The sequence below is a fragment of the Rhinopithecus bieti genome, unplaced genomic scaffold (genome assembly GCF_001698545.2).
Source record: "Rhinopithecus bieti isolate Rb0 unplaced genomic scaffold, ASM169854v2 scaffold_30906, whole genome shotgun sequence".
In the NCBI taxonomy this organism is placed as follows: Eukaryota; Metazoa; Chordata; class Mammalia; order Primates; family Cercopithecidae; genus Rhinopithecus; species Rhinopithecus bieti.
In genome coordinates this window covers 250985-275823 of record NW_016813269.1, presented here as the reverse complement: position 1 = coordinate 275823, position 24839 = coordinate 250985, and the positions used below count along the sequence as shown (strand labels likewise).

General features: G+C 48.2%; 1 protein-coding gene across 1 annotated transcript in view; it reads left to right on the top strand.

Annotated features, from left to right (window-relative positions):
* Positions 1-24839, top strand: part of ADAMTS17 (ADAM metallopeptidase with thrombospondin type 1 motif 17) — a 371310-nt gene that overhangs the window by 231627 nt on the left and 114844 nt on the right. Inside the window, 2 exon segments of the mRNA XM_017847918.1 lie at positions 4226-4353; positions 16547-16667. Of these exon segments, the coding sequence (XP_017703407.1) occupies positions 4226-4353; positions 16547-16667 (249 nt within the window).

Below are 24839 nucleotides of genomic sequence, written 5' to 3'. Positions count from 1 at the left end.
GGAGTCTGAGTAGCCCCTTCAGCATGTGTCCCCCACAGAGGACCAGTGAGAACTTGGATGAGTGCTGTGATTAACTCAAAATAAAGCAATGTCTCCACCATACTAAGACCTTCTAACTGCTGGCCTAGAGAGAGAGAGAGAGCAGTGAGACTACTGAGAACCACAAGTGTCTTCTGCACTGCAGAGGAATGTTTCAAACCTCCAGGGGGCACATGTGACCATGTGGCTCCCAAGCTTCTGAGCCCATCTTCCCTGCCCTGCCTATGACCTCCTCCAGCCAAGCGGAAGTCCTAATGCCAGGCAGGCCAGCAGGAAGCCAGACTGGTTCCAGGCTTTGCAGCATCAGTCAGAATTCCATCTCAGCACACACCAGCCATGCAGATGGCACGTTCCAAGCTTCCTTCCTTCAAGTGTGTGGTTGTATAACTTTTAAGAAAATGTGATCTCCTTCTGTACTACTGGGAATGTAAGAGTGTTGATGCTGTGCCCAAAGCTGAATCTCACCACCTCATGTTATTTATTGGGGCCTTGTTCCTGGAGATTAATCTCCCACCTAAGGCAGCCTGGAGGGAAATAGAGAATTTTGAGGAATTCTGAGCCTCCTCCTCACATTTTAAAAACCTTATCCTTTGGGAGATCATGCCATATAGTTTGCTAGAGGTGTGGGTACCCTGAATTCCAAGCGGAGCCCTCAAAGAGAAGATGGACAAATGGAGAGTTCTGACTGAGCAGGGAAAGGAAGCCCCACCTCTAGACTCTGTTCTGGAGCCCGAGTGTCCCCGGCTGTCCAAGCTGTGGAGGGCAGTGTCTGCATGTGAGAGAGTTGCATGCAGGTGGAGCTGAGCGTTCCTTCCTGCGAGGCTCATGGCCAGCATCCCTTCAGCTGAGGTTGGCCTTCCTGCTTTGCAGAGTCCACATTTCTCTGTTCACCCTAAAGAGTCCAGATAAACAGCCTTCATCCTTTTCAAGTCTGGCCTTTCTAACTTGCCTGAAAAACAGCCTCTGCTTTTCTACCCAAGTCCCACTTCCACTTCTGCTCAAATCAGAGGATACACTCAAGCCAGAAACATGCATGAAATGATGATTTGTTTTTAGCAATGCTACTTTGCTCTTGATAATTTTGGCCTTAGGAGTTCTCAGTTTAGAGAGGAAATTGCGATGATGGAAAAAGAACCAGGCTGGAGCCAAGATGCTGGGGCGTGGCCCACCAACTGCAGACAGTCGAGCACTTTCTGTGAGCCCTGTATGCATGTCTGTATAATGGAACGATGACAGCACCCACCTGAAATGAATAGATAGTACTTAGCATGCTGCCTGGAACACAGTGATAGTAAATATCATTTATGATTTCATCATCCTTACTACTGTTGAACAATTCACCTCAAAGCTCAATTACTCCCAATACTGAGTCTGCATTTCAGTCTGAAGGTAATTAAAATCCACTTCAGCCAAGGGACCCTTGCTTTCAGTGAAACAGTAGAGGCAGCCCAGTATGTGGAGTAGACCCCACGCTGGGGGCTGTGTTGCTCTATGTCTCCCACCAGCTCCCCAAGATGCTTGGGGAACCTCAGGGCCCCAGAGGGTACCTCAGTGACCCTGTCAAGCAGGCTCCCTCAAGCTAATCTCAGTGTACGTCTCCATCTTCCAGAATTCTCCTTCCACCAGCCACCTCCTGAGGTCCTTTCCTGCAAATGGAAGGACAGCTGCCCCTAGCCTGCCAGCACAGGAAATGAGTCATTCCTTCCAGGCTGCACCCAGCCCTCCGACAGCTCCCATCAGACCTGTCACATGTGGCTTCATCCTGGATTTGCTATGCACTTGTCCATGAGCCCACTGGGGCCTTCAGAAGCAAACATCACGTGTCTGTCTTTCCCCAGAAATGCCCCCAGCGTGCCTTGTATGAGGGAGGGGCTCAGTCCCTGCTTGGTGAATGGATATATGGTGAGGCATCATTACTCTGCTGACCTGGGAAGCTTAAGATCTCCAGTCAACTCTCGAGCAGATGTTTTCCCCCACAGCTAACTGGAAGAACTGAGTGAAGCATTTCCACCACACTCCTGGAGCTTCTTTCCAGTGCTGTAAGACAAGATTTCCTATGGAGCCTGCTGAGCAGCAGAGCTTCGTGGGACAGAAGGCCTGGAAAGCGACCGAACACAGGGGTGGTTTAGTCCTCCAATCACGAGACAGCACATCTGCCCTGATGAGAACTCTGCAGGTGGGATGCCAAGGTCCTCTGAGGCCAGGTCGGCTCAGAAGCCTCTCTCTGTCCCTGTTCTTGCTAGCCCCAGGCCACCAGAAGGACCCACTGAGGAGGCCTGGTGGAGAAGACAAAAAGCAGCAAGGAGGATGAAGAAGGTCTTTGACTCTCCCCCTGTGCAAAGTAACCACATAGATAGCATTAGGGTAAGGTGACTGAGAAAAAGAGAGAGGGGAGAAAATGCATTCCTCTTGCTCAATTACTTACAGAAGAACAAAATCTATTAAACCTATTTGTTCAAAAATATATACTGAGTCTTACCAGGCACAGTGGCTCATGCCTGTAATACCAGCACTTTGGGAGGCGGAGGTGGGCGAATCACGAGGTCAGGAGATCGAGACCATCCTGGCTAACACATTGAAACCCCGTCTCTACTAAAAATACAAGAATTAGCTGGGCAAGATGGCGGGCACCTGTAGTCCCAGCTACTCAGGAGGCTGAGGCAGGAGAGNAATTACTTACAGAAGAACAAAATCTATTAAACCTATTTGTTCAAAAATATATACTGAGTCTTACCAGGCACAGTGGCTCATGCCTGTAATACCAGCACTTTGGGAGGCGGAGGTGGGCGAATCACGAGGTCAGGAGATCGAGACCATCCTGGCTAACACATTGAAACCCCGTCTCTACTAAAAATACAAGAATTAGCTGGGCAAGATGGCGGGCACCTGTAGTCCCAGCTACTCAGGAGGCTGAGGCAGGAGAATGGCACGAACCCGGGAGGCGGAGCTTGCAGTGAGCTGAGATTGCGCCACTGCACTCCAGCCTGGGCAACAGAGCAAGACTCTGTCTCAAAAAACCAAATTCTATATGTGTATACACACACACACACACATACATATATGTGTATATATGTATATGTATGTGTGTATATATGTATACATATATACACATGCACACACTGAGTCTTTCTGTGAGCCAGGTCCTGGGCCTAGTGTGGGGACAAAAAAATGAAAGCTTAAGTCCCCTGCCCTCTTAAGAGCTCACAGACTCAGCATTACTTCAATCTGAAGATGATTAAAAGTCATCCCTCTCACACTCCTTTAGCAGTGGGACCTGCCTTATAATAAATCCCTTCATTTATGGGAGGTGCCCAAACAATTCTAGGACAACAGGCAGATGCTGGCGCTTTAATGGAGGTGTGTGCACAGTGCGTGTGGAGATGCTAGTCCTATCCCACGTCAGAGCTGGCGTGAGGGAAGAGCTGCAGGGTGGAAGCTTCCAGGGCAGTAGAAGGCAAGGTGCTGCGAGGGATTTCCAGGCAGAGAGAGCATCCTGGGCAAAGACTTGGGAGCTGGGCGTGTTCTGGGAGGTCACATGTTTTTAGGAGCAGGGGAAACCCAGGTTTCCATCCTGGCTGAGTGCACATGTGGCTCATATAAGTTGTCCTAGCGGCCCACATGTCCCCTTTGTCCCCCTTACTCCCACTCACTTCCTTCTGGGATCTCCGTGCCCCATAGCACAGCTCTGCAACTGTCACCCAGCAGCTAGGGGAGCACTAAAGCTCTTACCAAAGCTACTGTCATGGAGACCCTTGGAGCCACTCCCCCGACTCAGAGCCATTCTTGTTCACCTTCCCCTCCCCCTTCCTTCGCACCCCTGCTATAAGAGTGGCTCCACTCACCCTTGACGTGTATTCAATGTAGAGATTAGCACACAACTATTCCTTTGTTCAGCTGGATATATTTGATGCCTTAAGGGAAAGGAAATGCTGTATGGTTGCAAAGGATAGAGAGATGAGAAAAGGCAGCCCCACAGAGCTCAGACCTGCGCTGTCATTCCCGAGGCTGTGGGTCTTTTTCCACTTGCTGTTTAGAGGAGCTGGAGCCTGTACCTGAGCTCATGCACCTTTATTGACTTGTGCTGACCTCTCTTCCTCAGGGATTCCCACTGCCCACATGTACCTGCACCCTGCATGGCCCACGCACACCTTCCCATGTCAACGTCCCCCAACCTTTCCCTCCTCAGATAAGCCATGTGAACTCTACTGCTCACCCCTCGGGAAGGAGTCCCCACTGCTGGTGGCCGACAGGGTCCTGGACGGCACACCCTGCGGGCCCTACGAGACTGATCTCTGCGTGCACGGCAAATGCCAGGTGACGTACTTCTTCAGTCCTTGGTGGGGCTTTGGAGAGGAGACTCTCTCTCCCCAGACAGGGAGTGGGGTAGAGCAGAGGTCTCAGGAGGCCTCGGGGAGTGGATTTTCTTAGGAAGGCACCCAGCGATGCCGCCTCCTGCAGCCAGTGTTGCCTGGCGCACCACCCCTAGCTCAGTAATGACTGAGTGCTAGGCCAACAAGGAGTGGAGGTGGCTGAAAGAACAGGCGCAACATATTCTAAGACTGAAAATTGCTTTAGACATCATGACTAAGACTAAGGTAGGCAGGGTACTAAGATGCACCTAAAGGATGTCTGCACAGGCCAGGCTCTGTTTAGTGCAAAAGAGATGGCGGAACTGAGCCAATTCCTGTGCAGGTAACGCCAGGCAGATAGATGCGCCCAGCTGTCAGGGAGCACCCATCTACTGGTATATAGTCCCAAAGGCATTGAGGGCTGGATGGCCATGACTGATAAAAATCATTTGAGAAAAGAAAGAGAGGCCGGGTGTGGTGGCTCATGCCTGTAATCCCATCACTTTGAGAGGCCGAGGCAGGAGGATCATAAGGCCAGGAGTTGCCTAGTCAACATGGTGAAACTCTGTCTCTACTAAAAATACAAAAATAAATTAGCTGGCCATGGTGGTGCACACTTGTAATCCCAGCTACTTGGGAAGCTGAGGCAGGAGAATTGCTTGAACCTGGGAGGCGGAGGTTGCAGTGAACTGAGATTGTGCCACTGCCCTCCAGCCTGGGCAACAGAGCAAGACTCCATCTCATCAAAAAAAAAAAAAAAAAAAAAGGGAGGGAGGGAACACGAGAAGAAGGAAGGAAGCTTGCCCTTCACCTATATTAACCCTGCCCAAGCTGGGGGCCACCTGTAGCCCTTAACCTCACCAGCTGGGGCTCCTGGCCTGGGGTAGCAGAGGTGACTCCATGCTCCCATTTTGTCCCTCAGAATGAGCACCTCCTGAGGTGGTACAGCAGCTGGGATAGGGGGTGGGTGTCAAGAAGCTGTGTATTTTCCATGCCTAGAGGGGTGTGACACCTCACTTATGCCACAGGCACCATACTCCCTGATGACTTGGGTCCATCTGGGCATGTTGTGAGAGAGCCCCAGCATCTTAGCTTGGGCGTCTGTAACAACGCACCATACACCAGGCAGCTTATGAACAACTGACATTTATTACTCACAGTTCTGGAAGCTGGGAAGTCCAAGATTGAGGCATTGAGGCACGGGCAGATTTGGGATCTGGTGAGGGGTTGCTTATCATAGACAGCGTTTCTTGCTGTGTCCTCGCATGGTGGAAGGGGCTGGGGAGCTCTCTTGTGAGTCTCTTTCATGAGGGCCCTGATCCTGTTCTTGAGGGTTCTGCCCTCATGTCCCAGTCACCTCCCAAAAGATCCCATCTCCTAACACCATCACCTTGAGGGGTGATGATTCAACATATGGATTTGAGGAGACACAAACATTCAGACCACAGCACCCAGGGAGCCCTCTGCCCTCGCCACACACACCTGTTCCCGTCATCCTATGGCCATGTTCCCTCAACTGTGTCCCCCACTGGGGAGCCCACCAAGAGCTAGTGACGATGGCAGCTCCTGATATCTGGAGCAGGCAGATCAGTGACAGGATCACCATGCATTGCCCTCACGGAACTGTGGCTGAGCCAGATGCTGGCTTCCAGGCGTCAGGTCCACTTGCCCATGTGGACAGCAGATCCGCTTATGCTCTTTGCTTGCTCAGTGCCTAGCAGAGTGCATAGGCATCAATATTTTAGTGTGCGTGACAAACAGAACAAGAAGGAAGCAAGGCATAAAGGCAGACACAGAGACAACTTCCAGGGTGATTGCTGCAGCAAACTGTTTCAACCCAAACAGATGTTTTTTTCCTGCTAAGGCCAAATCAGTCTGAAACTGGGATTTTTCAGGGAAAAGTTTGACAAGACCCAGACTCCTTTGGCACTGCCTGGCTGTGTTATCAAATACAGATAAGTGTGGGTGATAAGCGCCTGGTGCCCGAGAGTCTTGGCACAGCAGCCTCACAGGGAGGGAGGCAGTGATGAGTGGTTGAGCTGGCCCCTCCTGGCTGCTTCCTTGTAACAAACAGTGTCCAAGGCCCTGCCCCTCAGGCGGTATGAACAAAGCCCTTATCGTTGTTACTGAAATGAGGCATTGCCGATGGTTCTTGGTGAACAACTAACCAGCCAAGTGCAGGGCTGGTGTCCTTCCTAAATTACACAATTGCACAGACCATCCTGCTCAATTACTTAACGTTCCTCCCAAGTTAGAGTTCTTGCACCCTTTAGAGCAGCACCAGCCAAGCCACCCCCAACCTCTGCCAGCATCTTCTGCAGCGTTCTTGCCAATGGGGAGGCATTTCTAAGAATCCTGAAATTCTCTAGCCAGTGGGGTCTGTGTTACTGGCTGGACATAGTTTCTGCTCTGTGTGATCTGTGCCAATGGGGCCCATCCATGACTTTGGTTTTAATCATAGCCTTTTCAACTAGTGGATGTTCTCCATACTATGACAATGAAACCTTTAGTCAGTGAAATCAAAGACAAGATGCTGCTCAAGGCATTTGAATGGCCTAAGTCTGTAGTCATCAGGATACCATTGAGCCTAACCCTGTTCTGCACTTGGGTGTTATCCTAGTCGATTCAGGCTGCTCTAACAAATACACTAGACTGGGTAGCTTATAAGCAACAGACATTTATTTCTCAACGTTCTGGAGGCTGGAAATGCAACATCCAGGGGCCGGTGTCATTCGGTTCTGGTGAAGGCCCACTTTCATGCTGTAGACTGCTGCCACTCTGTGTCCTCACATGGCATAAAGAGAGCTAGTATCCAGGCATGGTGGTGCAGGCCTGTAGTCCTAGCTACTCTGGAGGCTGAGGTGGGAGGATCACTTGAGCCTGAGAGGCAGAGGTTGCAGTGAACCAAGATTGTGCCACTGCACTCTAGCCTGGGTGACAGAGGGAGAGGATGTCTTAAAAAAAAAAAAAAATGCTTTTCTTGAGGCCAGGTGTGGTGACTCACACCTGTAATCCCAGCACTTTGGGAGGCTGAGGCGGGCAGATCACTGGAGGTCAGGAGTTCTAAGACCAGCCCAGCCAACATGGTGAAACTCCATATCTACTAAAAATACAAAAAAATTAGCTGGGTGTGGTGACGGGCGCCTGTAATCCCAGCTACTCAGGAGGCTAAAGCAGGAGAATTGCTTGTACCCAGAAGGTGGAGGATGCCGTGAGCCGAGATTACACCATTGCACTCCAGCCTGGGCGACAGAGTGAGATTCCATCTCAAAAAACTAAAAATAAGAGAGATAGCTAGCTCCCTAGCCTCTTCTTACAAAGGCACCAACACATTCATGAGCTCTACCCCTTCTTGACCTAATCACCTCCCAGAGGCTTCACTCCCAAATACTATCACACTGGTATGAACAGTTCAATTTATGAATTCTAGAAGACACGAACATCCAGTCCATTGCAGATGTGATGGGAGTGACATTGGGGTGCACGCCTTCCTGTTCCCAGATGGCACTCCATCCCCAGGACCGGCCCCAGTCTATCTCCAGTGCCTCCACCATTGTCATCATCATTACAGGAATTGGCTGGCGCCTGCACTGCGCCTCACATTAATCAAGTAGAGTCACTGGGGTGCGCAGGTGCAGATGGAGGCACCTTTCATGATGCTCGATGGTGGTCTCTTGTTCCTCGGTAGCCTTACCCTGCCACTGCAGGGACCCTGCCTGCCAGTTCTCGAAAGCACCGTCTCCCGGGTAGCTGCACCCTGGTAACCCGCTGCCTCCAGGCAGTCCACCAGTCTTTACAAAAGAGCCACCATCCTGACGGGTGGCAACAGCACCTGCCTGCATGCACCTCTCCAGGTTAAAACCCTGAGAAACAACTTGCTTTCTGAAGGAAGTTAAAAAGCCATCTGCTATTGGTTTAACAGTACTTTCTTCAAACAGATACTGTAAAGATTAACCTCAGCCCACTCTTAAATTGATGCTCACAAAACTCCAAATTATTAGTCATAGTTAATGAACTTTTATAAAAATTGAGCATTCTTAACTAAGATCACAAATTCAATTCAAATATAGTACTTATGTCTTGTTGCAGTAACTGCCAAGATGGAACATTCTGGATTCCTGTGGCGTTTGTGAATGCATAAAGCAAGAAAAAAATGGTTAAGAAAAATAATAGTAATTGTAATTTTAAAATCTCAGGGACCTAATGAGTGGAGAGTCTGTATCTATTCATTGGTAATAATTGTCTAATTACAACGGATTAAACATACAAATCACCCACATTTTATGCGAGACAGCACTCACAGAAATATTGCTGCGGTTTGCCTACTAGCGTTTCCCTCTCTTTCCCCTTCAGCTATAAATTGTGCTATTTTGGGGTAACAGACGGCATTCTGGGAAATGTCGAGGAACATAGTAACTAGTTGGTAGGGGATGAGAGACTTCAAAATGGCATTTTGAGTAGATTCCACTACACTTCAAATAGCAGGCTGATTCAAACCATAACATGAAACATGGAAATACCATTTTATTCTGTTTTTATGAGGACTGAATTAAGTTTCATTTCAGTGAGTCACAAATTACTTAACATGCTGAAATTAAACTTAACGGCACTCATAAAATTGGGAGGGAATTGGGGGAAGTAACACAAACATTGTATATTTTTCAGCAAGCCCCTATAAATCAAGAGTCCCATCATTAATGATTCCTACTGTTGGCCTCCAGAAGGAAAGAAACTGGGATAATAAGTCTCTGATACACAACTGCATCTGGAGCTGCTGACATGCAAAGAGTGAGTCCAGCTGACACACGGCCTTGCCCGTTGGATGGTGGACAGACCCAAATGTACCTGAGACCCAGCTATGCTTGCCTTACTGGTTTGTGCACACTTGCAGCCAACATTCTCCAGTTCAGTTCCTACTTGCTTGGTATTGTAATTTGTATACATATCCTGGGCTTGATGAATACCAAGCCAAAACACCTTCAGGGCCTGTTGACTTTCAGTGGAGGAATCGCGTCTGATTCATCTGTGCTTCCCTATACCCTGCCTAGAGGAAAGCCTTTAATTGCATATTCAAAGAAGAGACCAGGTGCAGTGGCTAACACCTGTAATCCCAACAGTTTGGGAGGCCAAGGTGGGCGGATCACCTGAGGTCAGGAGTTCGAGACCAGCCTGGCCAATATGGTGAAACCCCCGTCTCTACCAAAAATACAAAAGTTAGCCGGGCATGGTAGTCCATGCCCGCAATTCCAGCTACTAAGGAGACTGAGGCAGGAGAACTGCTTGAACCCGGGCAGCGGAGGTTGCAGTGAGCCAAGATCATGCCACTGCACTCCAGCCTGGGTGACAGAGAGAGATGCCATCTCAAAAAAGGAAAAAAAAAAAAAAAAAAAAAAGTGGCTGGATGGATGGATTATGTGTTCTTAGGATTTCAGTGGTTCTGGAATCTGGAGCCCATTTCAATGGACCACTTTCATTGCCAGGAATTTATTGGCCTCCTATTTCATGTCCAAAGATTATCTATAAGGCAGGTAGAATTACTGGGGAAGTGTAGGAGAATTCAAAGAGACCCTGGTCTCAGAGGACCCCAGGTAAAGCAGAGGTAACAAGCCTGCAGGAAAGCGTGCCTGGCACTTGAGCCTGGGTTTGCATCTTCACAATGCTCCTCAAATACTGCCTTTCCCTGCACCATGACCCTGCAGCTGGCATCTCTAACGTGTGTTACTATGGGTGCCAAACCTTTATGGAGAGCAGTGCCTGAAACCCGAAGGTCGTTCCCTGCACCCCTTTTTTCTGATTAACCTCCCATGACAACTTCTGGTTGAGGCAGGTAGACCAAGCCACATGTTCCTGCCTTTTCCATGTGGGACTCCACTAAACCAGCACAAACAGTGAAGGGAAGCAGGAGCCTCCAGGTGAAAGATCCCACCTCTTTCTGGACGACAGAAGTGGATGGAAGTGTCATGCAGGAACAAAGCAGCAGAGACCAGAGCTGGAAGAAGTGGAGAGTCGCAACTGAAAAAACAGCCCAACCAGAGAGTTGTGGGCTTGAGAATGGAGGGTCGGAAGTGAAGAGTGGGCTAAAAACAAGTCTGAGGGTGCATCGCCATGCTGACGGTGTCTGACCCCACCCCACACTCAGAGCTTGTCAGGTAAAATGTTAGGGAGGTGCTTTCCAGGGTCATGGAACGGACTGTTTGAGGAAACCCAGAGCAGGCAGGGAGGCCTCTGTGCTGAGGACGGTACCCAGCCTTCTGAGTTGGGGTTAGAGGTCAGTTTCCCTCCCACTAGTCATGAAAGGAAACCTACCATGCAGCAGTGCCCAGCTTCAAATGTAGATCTCCTTCGGTCGGCCTTTCTGTTGCTTTTACTCAAATATGAGTGGGCAACCAGACATCATCTGCTATTTGAAGAAAACCAGCAGCATGAAGGAGAAAGACCAAGAAAAACAAACAGAAAAAAACTGACCCTGGCAGAAAATTGAGATAATTATGGAATTCTCCGTGCAGCCAAACTATCAAGCAAGCATGCAGGGAAACTAATTTTGAGACACGGAAGAACTCAGAAATTCTATTTTCCATGCCTCCATTCTGCAGAAGTTACATGTAGTTTAGCAAAACAAGAATGAAGTCAAGAAAGAGGAAGATGGGCACTACAGGCCCTGGCGACACTCACCCAGGAACCCAGTCAATCCTGGAGTCATGGCTGCACAACTGGCCTAAAATCTTCCCTTGCTTAAAAGTCATTCAAGAAGTCAGTGGCCTCCCTCCAACAGAAGAGATAGGATGAGGCAGTAGTTGGGAGATAGCTAATAAGTGGAAGGAAGCAAGTACTGCTTATTCCAGCCAGAAAAAAACAAGTACCATCAAAACTTATACAAGGAAGTCCCAATTCAAATATGAGAAAACTAAACTCCCCAGGCTGATAAGAGGTCATCATTTGTACGCACTTACTGAACACACATGTGCTTAACACCACACCAGCCACCGCGTGTGTCAGGGGATGGGGGAAGGCCAAGAATACTAAGAATTCTGAGACACAGTCCTCTATGTGCTTATGGTCGGTTAGGGAGATGACACATACTCACGTGAAAACCCAACGACCAGAGGTGAAGGCATGATGTAACAACCAAGAAGAGGTTCCGCTTAGACATAGCAGAAAACACATAGGGTGGAATTTCGTTTTTTCCTGCATCAGGTATTTGTTGATCACATTCTGAGTGCTGCACACCATAGTGTGTGCTGGGCTTTCATTGGGGAGCAGGACCAAGAGGATCCCTGTCGCTGTCCAACATACGGACAGACCATGTCAGGTCACACACATGATCATTCCAGAGATTGGTATGTGTGAAGAAGAAAGGAAAATAGCACCACAGAGAGACCCAGTGGGGGACTGTGGCTGAGGAGGACAGTGAGCAGGTGGCATGGCAGGACTCTTAGAGGAGACAGCCTTTGAGGAAGAGCCAACCTGGCAGAGAGTTGGGGGCAAAGAGCTCCAGGCAGAGGGAAGCAAGAGGGAGACGGGTGCATTCCAGCAACAGGAGGGCGGGGGCTGGCACAAAGGAGCCAGGGCCCAGGCAGAATTGATGCAGAGGAGTGAAGCGATCTTGTTATGGATAGCTGATTCGAGTAGATCCAAGGAAATGAGTTAAGAGGCTATTCCAGCCGCCCACCTGGCTGAGGGGTCATTGATGGGGAGGGCCTGCAAGAGTGGGCTGGAGGGGGTTAGATTCACTGTGCATCTGGAGGGGGAAGAAGGGAGGTTGAGTTGGTGAGCAGCTGAGATGAGATCATGAAGGGTCTTAAATTCATATGTGGGGACATTTCTGATAGGCAGTGGGGATCTGTGGCCACAGATCTTATCTCTTTTATCATGTGGAGATTAGTCTGGCTGCAGGCAGGAGAAAAATGTTCCCATAGTTCATGTCCTCAGTAAGGAGGGTGTAAACTAGGGAGTGGAGGAGAACATGGAGGAGAAGTAGGCAATAGAGGTTTTCAGGGGACAAAAAACCCAAGCTCACCAACTAACTGGGTACATCCCAAAATAGAAGAGCCAGAAATGGCTTGGAGGTTTCAGGCTAGGATACCTATCTGTCAGTTCCAAGACAGTGGCAGGGGGTGTCCAACTAGAATTAAGAAGTCAGGCAGCTTTGGAGGAGAAGTTGTTGCATTGAAAGTCTGGAGAGGTTGCTCAGCAGAGGCTTAGTAGTGAGAGCTAGGGTGGAGTGAGGGGAGAAGTGGGTTTAAGAGCTCTCTGCATGAGAGTGATGGCTGAAATAAGGAGAAGGTGAAATTACCAAGAAAGCAAAAAAGCAGAAGGAGCGGGGAGCCCCCGGGGAGCTGCCTACTTTCAGGGAGTCAAAGAAGCAAGAGGATGGAGGAGTCTTCCAGGGGCTGGGAGGAGAATCAGACAGGAGCCATCCTTGGCCTCTGGGGCATCTTCAGGCACACGCTCTGGGGTGTCTGCTTGTTTCCACACTGGTGCCTCCCTCCGTCTTACATGTCTTTATTCCCAGGTTAGGCACATAACAGGCACCATGGATGAATAAATACATGTACAACAAAGACAGGGTGGGTGTTACACATGGCGGATGCTGAGAACAAGAGGTGAAAGATGAGGCTGGAGACACATCTACTAGGTGTGATGACCAGGAGGCTGTTGTCACTGGTTATCTTCAACAGGGGCAAAGTTCTGGAGTGGAATCCAGGACTCAGACAGCCAAAGATGGACATTTCCCACTGTCCACGGCCCATCCTGTGCCCTCCTCAGCACACGGATCTGAGCACTAAAACTTTTCCAAGCACTTTTTGCATGTTTCGCAAGAGCTGTCTTGACCAGTGAAGAACTTGTGCTTTTCCCACCATTCCATCCCATCCCATACCATCCCATGCCTTTAATATGCCATGGGGCATTGTTCCCTTGGTCCTTTGGTGTTACACACACCCTGATTTAGCCGGAGGCACAGGGCGCAACCGGCAAATGCTGGCCAGGAACTTGAAGGCCTGCTTTGAAAGCTGCGAAATGGGTGATGAAGATTCCTAGGAAAGTAACTAAGGATCACCAGGATAACATGGGAAGACTTGAGAGAGTTTATTGCCTGGAGTTTCCTCAGGCTTGGTCTTGTTGTTCTCTTGGAACACTAAGCCTCATAAATACAATCATCAAAGCTCCCCTAATGTTCAGAATTAATGACTTCGGTTGTGTCCTATGGCAGTTTCCCTTTGAAAACCATCCCAGTTTCTGCCAAGGTTATAAGTTGCTTGCGCTGACTGAAACAATGGAAGAAAATGCCCTCGTTGGCAGATTTTGTGGCTGTCGCCCATCAGCTCTTAGACTCACTGCTGTTCAGCCATGGACATCCCTGCATTCCCTGCCTCCAGATGCAGACAGCCTCTGAAATAACGCCAAGTAGAGTGGGCAGAACCCACGAACCTGTCCCAGCCCCTGGATGGTCTCCAGAATTAACTGAAAGGGTAACCCTGTATGCATTCCTGTTTGTACCTGACCTGAAAAGCCCCCTTCTTTGGGGCTGGGGGAAACTGGACCAAATGGGGCATCTAGAAGCTGTTGAATCAGGAAACCTTAACTGAGGTGCAGGACAAGGAACCAGGCCTGAAGTCAGAGACTCACTCCTACCAAGCAAGGGTGTGGTTTGAAAATTATAGGAAGCCAGTGTAGGGAAGGTCTACAGCAGAGAGCACCTGAGATGAGAAAGCCCAGGTGGGAGCTAGAACAGGTCCCAGGAAAGAGGCCAGCAGGAGAGACCAGCTCTGTGGGCATTAGCCCGGTGGCCCTACCAGAAGCAAGTATGGAGACCATGCACTGGAGCTCTGAAGTGAAACAAAGCAACAGACACGTGGTTGCACAGATCTGGTCTGGGCATTTGTTAAACAATGCTGGGGGACATTTTCTGATCTTGGCTACTCTTAGCCCTATATATTCTTAGCCCCTATAATTTTTTTTTTTTTTTTTTTTTTGAGACGAACTCTTGTTCTGTTGCCCAGGCTGGAATGCAATGGCGCTATCTCAGCTCACTGCAACCTCCGCCTCCCGGGTTCAAACTACTCTCCTGCCAGCCTCCCGAGTAGCTGGGACTACAGGTGTGTGCCACCATGCCTAGCTAACTTTTGTATTTTTAGTAGAGACGGGGGTTTCACCGTGTTGGCCAGGCTGGTCTTGAACTCCTGACCTTGTGATCCACCCACCTCAGCCTCCCAAAGTGCTGGGATTACAGGTGTGAGCCACCATGCCCAGCCAGCTCCTGTAATCTTTATACTGAGCAACTTGATAGCAGCTGGCTAGCAGTCCACATCAAGAATCCAGGCAGCCCTGCACCACGCTCTAGGCTCACGGTGCCTCATCACAGCTGGCTTCCCTCCAGGTCGCTACTGGATGGTCCGCACTGGCAAAGCATTGCAGTTGGTTGCCAGTTACCATCTGTGTCTTGATGTGTTACCTACATCTCCCCAGCCACCGTTAAGCCCACTCTTCTCCATTTGCTTCTTGCTGTCCTCTGGCCACTAAAGCCTTTGATTTTACCCTTTTCCTCTTTTTGTACTAACTTTGAACAAGTTTGATCTTTTATTCAAGTTCTGCCCTTTTTCAGATTTCATCATGGTAAGTTTTAGACTCAACTTGCTCAGCTTTTAGAACATCTTAAAGTCTTCCCTGGAATCTGTCCAGTTATGCTATCATTGTTGGACAGAACAATAGTAATTTCCCATTAAATCTTTTTCAAAAAAATAAAAAGCTCCAAGGATGATACTTGAGGGTTACGAAATATGAAGAGTATTCGCCTATTCCTTTGAGTAGCATGCCATGGTGCAGGGGTTCTCATCGCATGGCCGCCAGCAAGCAGCCTCAGCACCTCCTGGGAGCCGATTAGAAATGCGTATTCTCAGGTGCACCCAGACCTGCTGGGTCAGAAACTCTAGGGCCAGGACACAGCAGTTTGTGTTTTAACAGCCCTCCCTGTGAGGCCGATGCACACTTAAGTAGGAGAACCGCTGCCATAACGAACAGAGGATGCTGATGTCTTTGGGGAGTTGTGGGCCAGGCACTTGCCTCCAGGGATCCGCGTGCAGCCAGCCTGGCACCCCAGGTGCTGTGCTTGCTCCAAGCCCTGCCTGCAGGTAGGAGTGCCTGTGAGGGGGAAGCACGGTGCTGCTGCTTGTCCAGGCGTCACGGGAAAGGACTAGATCACCTCCACCAGGATTATCTTGGATCTTGATTTCTGGCTATAGATTCCTTTGGAGTCTGAAGTGCCAATATGTAATCTGGGGTGCAAGGCAGTAGGAAAAACCCAGTTCTTGTTCTGGAAGCATTAGCTTTACAGGGGGAAAATTTGGAGGGACATTTAGGCAATCTAGCTAGTAAATAAATACCCAATGTTTAGTATAAATTTAGGTTATTTTGCAGAATACAAAATTCTCACTTTTTAAAAAAAGAAAAAAGGAGTCCAAAACCTTTCTCTACTTTTTAGAAAACAGGCTGTGGTTCTCAGGCCCACCTAGGGTAGAGGCAGCCTCTCCTCTGCTCTCAGACGTGCCCTGTTAAAAAGGTTTGAGAGATAGGGCTCTTCGTAGACTAGCTCTCCCTACCTGAGAAAAGAGCGGCCCATGCCCAGCCCTGCCTGAATGAGCTGTGGGCATCCCTACCTTGGTAGAAAAGTCTGTGGTTTCCGTTGTATGTTCTAAGACTACTGGCTGTTTCAGCCAAGTTACAGGTGACCTCCACAGCCCAGAGGGGAAGCCCCATCATGAGACATTGTGGCTGCACCAGCTGGTGTGAGGGTTCGGGCTTCACTCCCTTCCCAGGGTCTCTGCCTCCAGGCAGTCAGGGCATCAGACTGCAGTATGACCTCCATGGGCACTTGTGCCTTCATGGGTCTCCCTCCTCCAGAACAAATACCAGAAAATACACTTGACAACTATGTGGGCATAAAGACAAATATAATCCAGGTTGGATTCTGTGCATTTTTTTTTTTTTTTTTTTTTTTTTTTTGTCTCCTGAATTAAAATATTTTCTTGGGCCTCTGAATGGATCAGGGCCCCAGGCTCCATGCCTGCCGCACCTCATGGAAAAGTTAGCCTTTCAGGGCAGCCTCTTTAAAATCCCTCTGAGTCTTAACCACAGAATAATGAGGCCTTCTGGTTCTTTAGAAAATCGGCTGTGATGGCATCATTGGGTCTGCAGCTAAAGAAGACAGATGCGGGGTCTGCAATGGGGACGGCAAGACCTGCCACGTGGTGAAAGGTGACTTCAGCCACGCCCGGGGGACAGGTGAGTGCTGGCCCAGAGGGCTGCTGTGGCTACAGTGTTTTGTGTCCTTTGCCTAAAGCTACTGATTGCAATCTTCCCTACATTTCATATTTAAGGGCTAGACAGTAGTGGATAGGTGACCTGGAATTTCAGTTTCATTTCTGAAAAGCAAGGAAGGACATTTTAGCAAGAATGATGCCTTCAAGTTGCTTGTAGTGAATAGTTTGCCATGAACGGAAACAGCTCCCCACTTAGCCCGAGGTCCGTGAATCAGTGGTAACTGCCCTGTGCCGGGAGCTCAGCACTTCCTGGCAGCCCTCCTTCTGATGTGCAGGCAGAGAAGGTGGTAAACTTGCCAAATCATTTTACCTGTCGATGGAAGAGGTTTGCTCTGTGTCTGAATTTTCTGTTAGTAAAAGTAAGATAGCATTTACATTTCTAAAACATGCATGAAGCCATACAGTCTGGAAAGTCTCAGGTGCCACTGCCAGCTGTGACTCCGGAGTACCCGAGCCTCCTGGTCCCCAGGCACAGACATCCCTCAGCACTGTCCCTAGAGAGGGACGCCAGAATTCGGTTGATGGGCCGCCTTCATCTTTCTGCTTGCACGTTTTTTGCAACGGCAGGCTGCTTTGTCCTACATGGGACATGACTTTCTGATCTCCCATCCTGGAGGACAATGTTTAGGAAAGTGTCGTGGTTGACACCTAGTGAGTGAGGGGAGCACGAGGCAGGCGAGCCACTGGGGAGGGAGCTCTGGCAGCCTTAGCGAGAGTCCACTCATCCCCCATGACCAGGAGAACTTGTGTTGGGAGGAAGGACCTAAGAAACTTATTTTAATTTCCACAAGTTGCTTTGCAGAGAAGCTTCTCAGTTCATTTCCACCTGACAAGAGAACAGAACCACATTTATGCCTCCCTGTCCCACAGAACAGCCCCATAAGGTGGGGCGTGCTCTCCTCTCTGCTTTTCTCTGTGTGGATAGAAAACCTGGTCTGGAAGAAGCGTTCCTTCTAGATGCCTGTGGGAAAGGCAACCTACTGCACCAACATTTTGCAGCACCCTGTGAAAGCAAAACCAGAGGAAAATGCAAATGCAAAATGAAATTTAAAAATGAAATTTCAGGTGGATTTTAAAGGCAGATAGCTAGTCAGCGAGGCACAGAGCTTAGTGTGAGAACCTGTGCCTGCCACGTCAATAGAGAAAGGAGAGGCAGGAGCAGGTTGGTTTGGGGGAAAGTGGCCTCCAGAGCTGCACTGTCCAGTTGAGCAGCTGCTGGCCCCTGGAGACGATCCAAACTGTAATTCATTAAAATGAAACCAACTTAAAAGTTCATCTTTCTGTCTCACTGGGCAAATTTTGAGTACTCTGTTGCCGCACATGGCCGGCAGCTCCTGTGTTGGGCAGCACTGGCGGAGAATATTCCCAGCATCCCAGAAGGTTCTCCTGGACAGCACAGCTCCAGAGCATTGCCCATTTCTGCTATTCATTTTGGCGTACTTGATGCCATTTTCTCTATTGGTACCCCAGCTCCTGGGCTCCTGTGAGAATTTGACCTTGCCTATTGCAGCTGATTCAACATTTAGGAACAAAACTCCTGCAGTTGGTGAAGGGTTACTATTTATTGTTGGCTTTTCTTTTTTAATGGAAGCATTAGAACCCTTCATTTATTAAATTGAACATTGTACTGAGCTCCCATAAAGAGAACTGACTACAAGTGTGTGATTCTGTAGAAGACAAGTCAGGTACAGCCAGACCCACCCCCATCCCCAACCCTGGGCAACTCTGTATGTAGAGTTCTACCACACATCTAGCATAGGATCTCACTTCTGAGATAACCCAGATTAAGGTCAAAAGTGGTCTTCCTTTGCCCAGACTCTGATCTGTATGCCAGCCCTTGATTTGGCCCAGGCAGACCCATTCATCTGACCACAGTGACATTCTCCTCTCCTGCTCACCCCTTTCCCTTCTCCATCCACCCCAGCCTGAGCCACATCCCTGTCTAGAATGTGAGGTCAGACCCCTATGGCCATGACAGTGAGTCCCTCATGGAAGGATAGACCATACTGAAGCCTCCTTGGGTAACTCCTCCACCCCTGGCTTGCAGCCTAGCATGTGTCCTTCCAGCTGCCAAGGCACAGAAGCCTTACCAAACCTTCAGACAAAAATAAGCACACGTTCGCTACATCTACCTGGACTGTCATTCTGAGTGATTGCCAGTTGTCACACATTCATTTTAAGGTACACAGCACTTTTTTGTTTTTTGTTTTTTGTTTTTCAAATCCTCACAGCTGGAGTCTTTGAACGTGAGCCTATATCAATATGGATTCTGTATATTGAAAATCTGCCTGCAGTACTCGTTTGCACATGAATGAGTCACTGGCTGCCTTTCTAGTATAGTTTCATTCAACACAAACCTGTCATCATGGTCTGACATATTGGAATGCACTTAGACAGAGATACAAATGGTTACCCCCAAGCCCATTCACGCAATGATTATTTATGCAGCATGACTACATTTTAACCAGTAGGTATACAGAAATAAGTTATTGTCCCCACCTCAGGTACAGCTGAGGGAGGAGACCCCTGGGCAAACCGACAGCATTAGCCTATGTGAGCATGAGGTGGAGGCAGCCCAGCAGGCATGTTGTGGGACCCCAAGTTCTGGTAGGGCACCAGACTTAGTCCTCCGAAAGATGAGGGTAGCCCCTAGCACTAAAGGACAAGTAGAAATCAGTTGATAGTGGGGGTAGCAGGAGGACACTTCAGGCTGAAGGGGAAACATATCCTTGTGAGACCCAGCATGGAAATCATAGAAAGACCCCAGGTCAAGAGGCATCTTGGTGACACCAAGCGCAGCTGAGTGGGTGGATTCACCAGGCCTATCAGTTTAGGTAGGAAGGTAACTTTCATCTCTGCTCGCCTCTAAAGAATGAGGGCAGGAGGAATGCCTTATCACCCTTCAGGGTGAATATCAAAGAGAAACTCCACACCAGAAAGATAAAACGGAATCAAATGCTGGATTTTTGCCCCATTTTATGAAGTCCTGACCCCTGCCTGAACTCCTGTGGGTCCTCTTACCAAAGTTCCTGAGCTGAGAATCCAGGGCAGACCCACGCATGGCAAAGTGTCCAGCCCAGCAGAGCCAAATCTCCCTCTCTGTCATGAGAGGTCCCATTGTGGCGCCAGGGGAAGTGGCGTCCTGAGTGTAGGATGTTTATCGCCCTCCAGCCTGTTGCTTCCAAACTTTGAACAAATGAAGTCCTCAGCTACTTATCTATGGAAGGAATCAACTCAACTTGGCTATCATATTGCTTTTCTGATGGATGGGCTTCAAAATGCTCATGCCTTGGGCTGGCTTAAGACAGTTGAGTTATCTGAACCTAGTAATCTGAGTGTTCTTGGTATGATGGTTTCATTTCATTAAATTGCCATTTTAACAATATTATCTTTATTCCACCCTGCTCCTTGGCACTGAAAAGGTGGCTGGTCAGTCTCCAGGTGACCGGCCCATGGGCAGCCAGGACGCGCCTGGACTGAAGTCCTCACTGAGAACCAGCCAAGGATACCTGTGGGCGTTGGCTCTCTTTGCTCTTTGTTCTTGCAGAGAACCTTTTCACATAATCAGTCCTTAAAAGAAAGGGTGGGGTGAGGATCCCTTTTGAATGTGGATAGATCTGTGTGTCACACATTTGTTCAGTAATTTCCTCTAGAACCCCTGCCACATGCCAGGTTCCATGCTCTGTTTTGTTTGGGGTGTGGAATCTCGTGGGGGCGGAACTTCACTGTTATGGGCTCTTAGTACAAAATGAGGCTTCTTTACACTGTGATGAAGAATCATAAAATGTGCACATAAACCAATTACAACATATTTCTTTTTCTCAGTTAAGAATGATCTTTGTACGAAGGTATCCACATGTGTGATGGCAGAGGCTGTTCCCAAGTGTTTCTCATGTAAGATGTTGGATGTTATGTGTCATCCCAGCAGTGACATGCTTGGTGTGGCTCTTGCCTGGCTCATATACCTGAGTGTTTTCTGAATAGAATCAATGGGAATAAGTTGTGTGCGAAGCCATGGATAAACGCAGAGGCCATTAAATGCTTACATAAACTGATGTTGAAGACTGATTACCATAAGAAAAACTATAGGATAAAACAAAATTTAAAGCTATGAAAGATAGAATCATGGGATCAAGAGCCCAAATAGAAACATACCCTAGCATGCTGGGGGTGAGTTTTCTTTCCCCTCAAGCACACCTGGTGCTCTGGCAGAAAATACCGAGGCATGCCAGAGAATTTAGCCTTAGCTGGCACCTTCCTCCATGGAAAAATTTTCATATTTCAGGACTGGTTTCCCTATGGGCAGAGGGGCATTTGGTAACACGCTTCTGGTCTTCATTTGTCTACACTGGCCTCCCATTGTGAGGGGCAAACTAAGGCACAGTTTAGCCTCATGGGCTTCCCAAACAATGAGTTCTTTTCAGTTAGACCCAGGAACAACCTTTAGGGAGAAACATAAGATAGTAATATTCTTGTGAACAACTTTTGTAACAAGAGAAAACCATAACAAATGCCTCTCCAAACATTTTATGGTCTATTTACAAAACAGAAAAGAACTCTGATTTTGGGGGAAAGAGTCCAGGTACACATAGCCAGGGTTTTACCTCTAGTCCATCATGGTACTTTTTCAGTCCAATGGTTTTCTTCCAAAGATGGTTAATGCTCCTGAAAACATGAGGGAAAATGGGAGCCCCAAATCATCTAACAGCAAGTCTACTCGAGAAATTCAGACAAAAATGATTTCACAGGGAAATTGCTCATAGCCTAGTAATAGTAACTCTAGAAGATTTGAGACAGGTTAAAGGTCAGCATCACTTTGAAGTTCCTTCTTACTACTGGTCCTTAGGGCAGAAATGGCATGTTCTCCTGGAACCATGGCAAAGGCATTGGATTTTATCCATGGCTTCCTCATGAAACCAAATCATGTTCCTGTAACTGATTTCTCCTGCTTGGTGGCTGAAGCTAGAATGGGAAATCACTCCAAAGATAAAGCCTTCCTACCTTACCTAAAATGTGAATCTGTCTTGTAAATTCTGAGAGTAAAGCCTACCTCATAATTATTCTTCATGCTTGCAGTGTAGTGGTATCTGGCATCCACATCGTGGGGTGTCTGGCCTGAGAGACGCCAAGAAGCTTTGGGACTTGGTGATGGTACTCTTTCCCTTCCTGGTGGCTCTTCACATATGCCTCAAGTGGAAGCTCTGGGTCAGAGCAGGGGTTGGAGGACTGTGAGCTTGAGGCAGTTTCCCTGGTTTGTGGACAGAGGGCCTGCCTTTCAGTTCAGGGACTTTTTCGTTGGTTCATTTTTTTTTTTTTTTTTTTTTTTGAGACAGAGTCTCACTCTGTCACCCAGGCTGGAGTGCAGTGGCATGATCTCAGCTCACTGCAACCTCCCCCTCCTGGGTTCAAGCTATTCCCCCCGCTCAACCTCCTGAGTAGCTGAGATTGTAGGCACGTGCCACCATGCCTGGTTAATTTTTTGTATTTTTTAGTAGAGATGGAGTTTCACCATGTTGTTCAGGCTAGTCTTGAACTCCTGACCTCATGGTCCACCCGCCTCAACCTCCCAAAGTGCTGGGATTACAGACGTGAGCCACTGCGCCTGGCTGGGTTCTTTTTATCATGAACAGAGAAACTTGTCCGAACGGTTAGCAGAGTGCATGCATAAGGACTGCCCTGCACTGAGAGGTCACCTGAGGGTGAGCTCACTTGAGTAGCAAGTCCGTCCTGAACTGCTTTTCATCAGCACCTCCACCAGGGGCACATGAGAAAAGACAGAAAACAGATGTCTTTTCACTGTTGCATCTTGTGCCAAAGTTAAGCTTAAAAATAGATGTGGATACCATGCATCAGCTGCAAAGGTACCTTGCTGTGGAATGAGGGAAAGGAACTGATCAGGGCCCAATCAGTTCTGTCGGATTCTGCAGACTGGTGATCCCAATGCCAAGGTTTGTTAGTTGCAAAAGATTCCATACAACAGCAGCTTCTTTCAGGAACAGCTCATCTCCCACAAGCAGATCTTGTTTCTAGGCATGTTTGGTAGTTTGAGTGGAAATTCCTCTGAAGAAGATTCTGATCACTTTGACCCTGAACAACTTTTGTCTCAGTTTTCGACATTTTACTGCCTTACATGTCTGGAATCCAATCACCGTTGAAACTCCCCAGAAGGAATGGATTTCTCTAAGAGAGACTTGCTGTAGAATATTTTGTGCCATAATCCTAAAAGCTGGTTTTCTTGTGGCCAGAATTTTTCAGTAGAGAAGCTTTCCTAGAGCAAAGACAATTTTTAATCAAGAAACCTCGCCCTCACCCTAGAGCCATCGGAGGGGAAGGGACCATGTGCCAGCTGCTCTGGCAAGCCAGCGTCACTATTCCCAAGTCAGATGTGGTTGGAAAGGGTCATACTAGATGACCACACAACTGCCTGGAGATCAGGGCACAACAGTGAGGCACCTGCTGCCCTCAAACTAGACTTTGTGTACATTTGTGAAGTCTCTCCAAACATCTTGCAGGACATTTATTTGTAAACATCCTAGACTAGGTCTATGGCAACCATGCCAAGACATTTGCTGTCAAGGCTGAAGGACACTGCTAAACTTTCTGGCTGAGAAACTTTCTTTCTGGCTGGTTGAACATGTGGTTGTTTTCTTGTCTTCCCAAGATCACCTGAAAATGAATGAAAAGTCAGTTTTTGAAAGGTTTAGGGAGAACAAGCGCATCTCAGGTGGAAGTTCATCTGTGGATGGAATGGAATGAATATACTTGGTTTTGCTGCAATAAACAAGCAAACAAAACTAATGTAAAAGTGCTTCCCAGATCTCAGTGGCTTAACACAAAAGTCTGCTTCCAGCCCCTGCTGCTTGCCCACTGTGGGTCGGCAAGAGGCTCTGCATAGTGAGGTCACTCCTGGAACTAGGCTGGCAGAGACTTTATCTGTTCACACGCTGCCACAGTCACCTTGGCCAGGAAAGGGAGTATGGCAAACCAGACCCTGATGTGCTTCAGGCTCCTGCGGGGAAGAGACATACCTCATTTTCACTCACATTTTCTGTTCAAAGTCACATGGTCACATTTTACTGTTCAAAGTCACATGGTCACACACGTTTAAGTGGGTGGTGAAATGTATTACTTCCATATTTCCAGAGAAAAACTTGGAAATATTTGCGGCCAGCACCATAACACAGCGGCCCTAGGAGTTTTACCACAACACAGCACCTCTAGGAAACACCTCTTCATTCTGGTATTTTGGTTGCCAACACAGCAACAGCTCCCTGCACCCAGCAGAAAGCCAATCCTGAGAGTAAACAAATCCTGTGCATCCCCACAGGAGACCGCCCAGCTGCCTGGGTCTTGAAGGAGAGTCTGCAACATGAATGAGAAAAACCAAGATAAACTGGAAAAAATAAATAAAAAAAAAGAAAAGACCAACGGAAAAAGTAACTCAAATAATAGAGTTCAAATTCTCTAATAACTATTTGTAGAAAGATTTAAGATGATATTGTGGCCACAAAACAAGAACAGAATGCCATGGGAAGGAATAATCAGAAAACAAAAAAACAGATCTCAAAAATTAAAAATATGACTATCAGACCAGCCTGAGCAACATGGCGAAACCCTGCCTCTACAAAAAATACAAAAAAAGTAGGCAGACACGGTGGTGTGTGCCTGAAGTCCCAGCTACTCAGGAGGCCGGGGTGGGAGGATTGCATGAGCTGGGGTGCAGGGGCAGAGGTTACAGTTAGCTGAGGTCATGCCACTGCACTCCATCCTGGGTAACAGACTGAGACCCTGTCCCAAATAAAAGAAAAAGACTATCAAAATCATGCAATAAGGCCAGGCACGGTGACTCATGCCTGTAATCCCAGCACTTTGGGAGGCCAAGGCGGGCGGATCATGAGGTCAAGAGATGGAAACCATCCTGGCTAACATGGTAAAACCGTGTCTGTACTAAAAATGTACAAATTAACCGGGCGTCATGGCACATGTCTGTAGTCCCAGCTTATTGGGAGGCTGAGGCAGGAGAATTGCTTGAACCCAGGAGGCAAAGATTGCAGTGAGCCAAGATTGCACTGCTGCACTCCAGCCTGGGCAACAGAAGCAAGACTCTTGGTCTCAAAAAAAAAAAAAAAAAAAA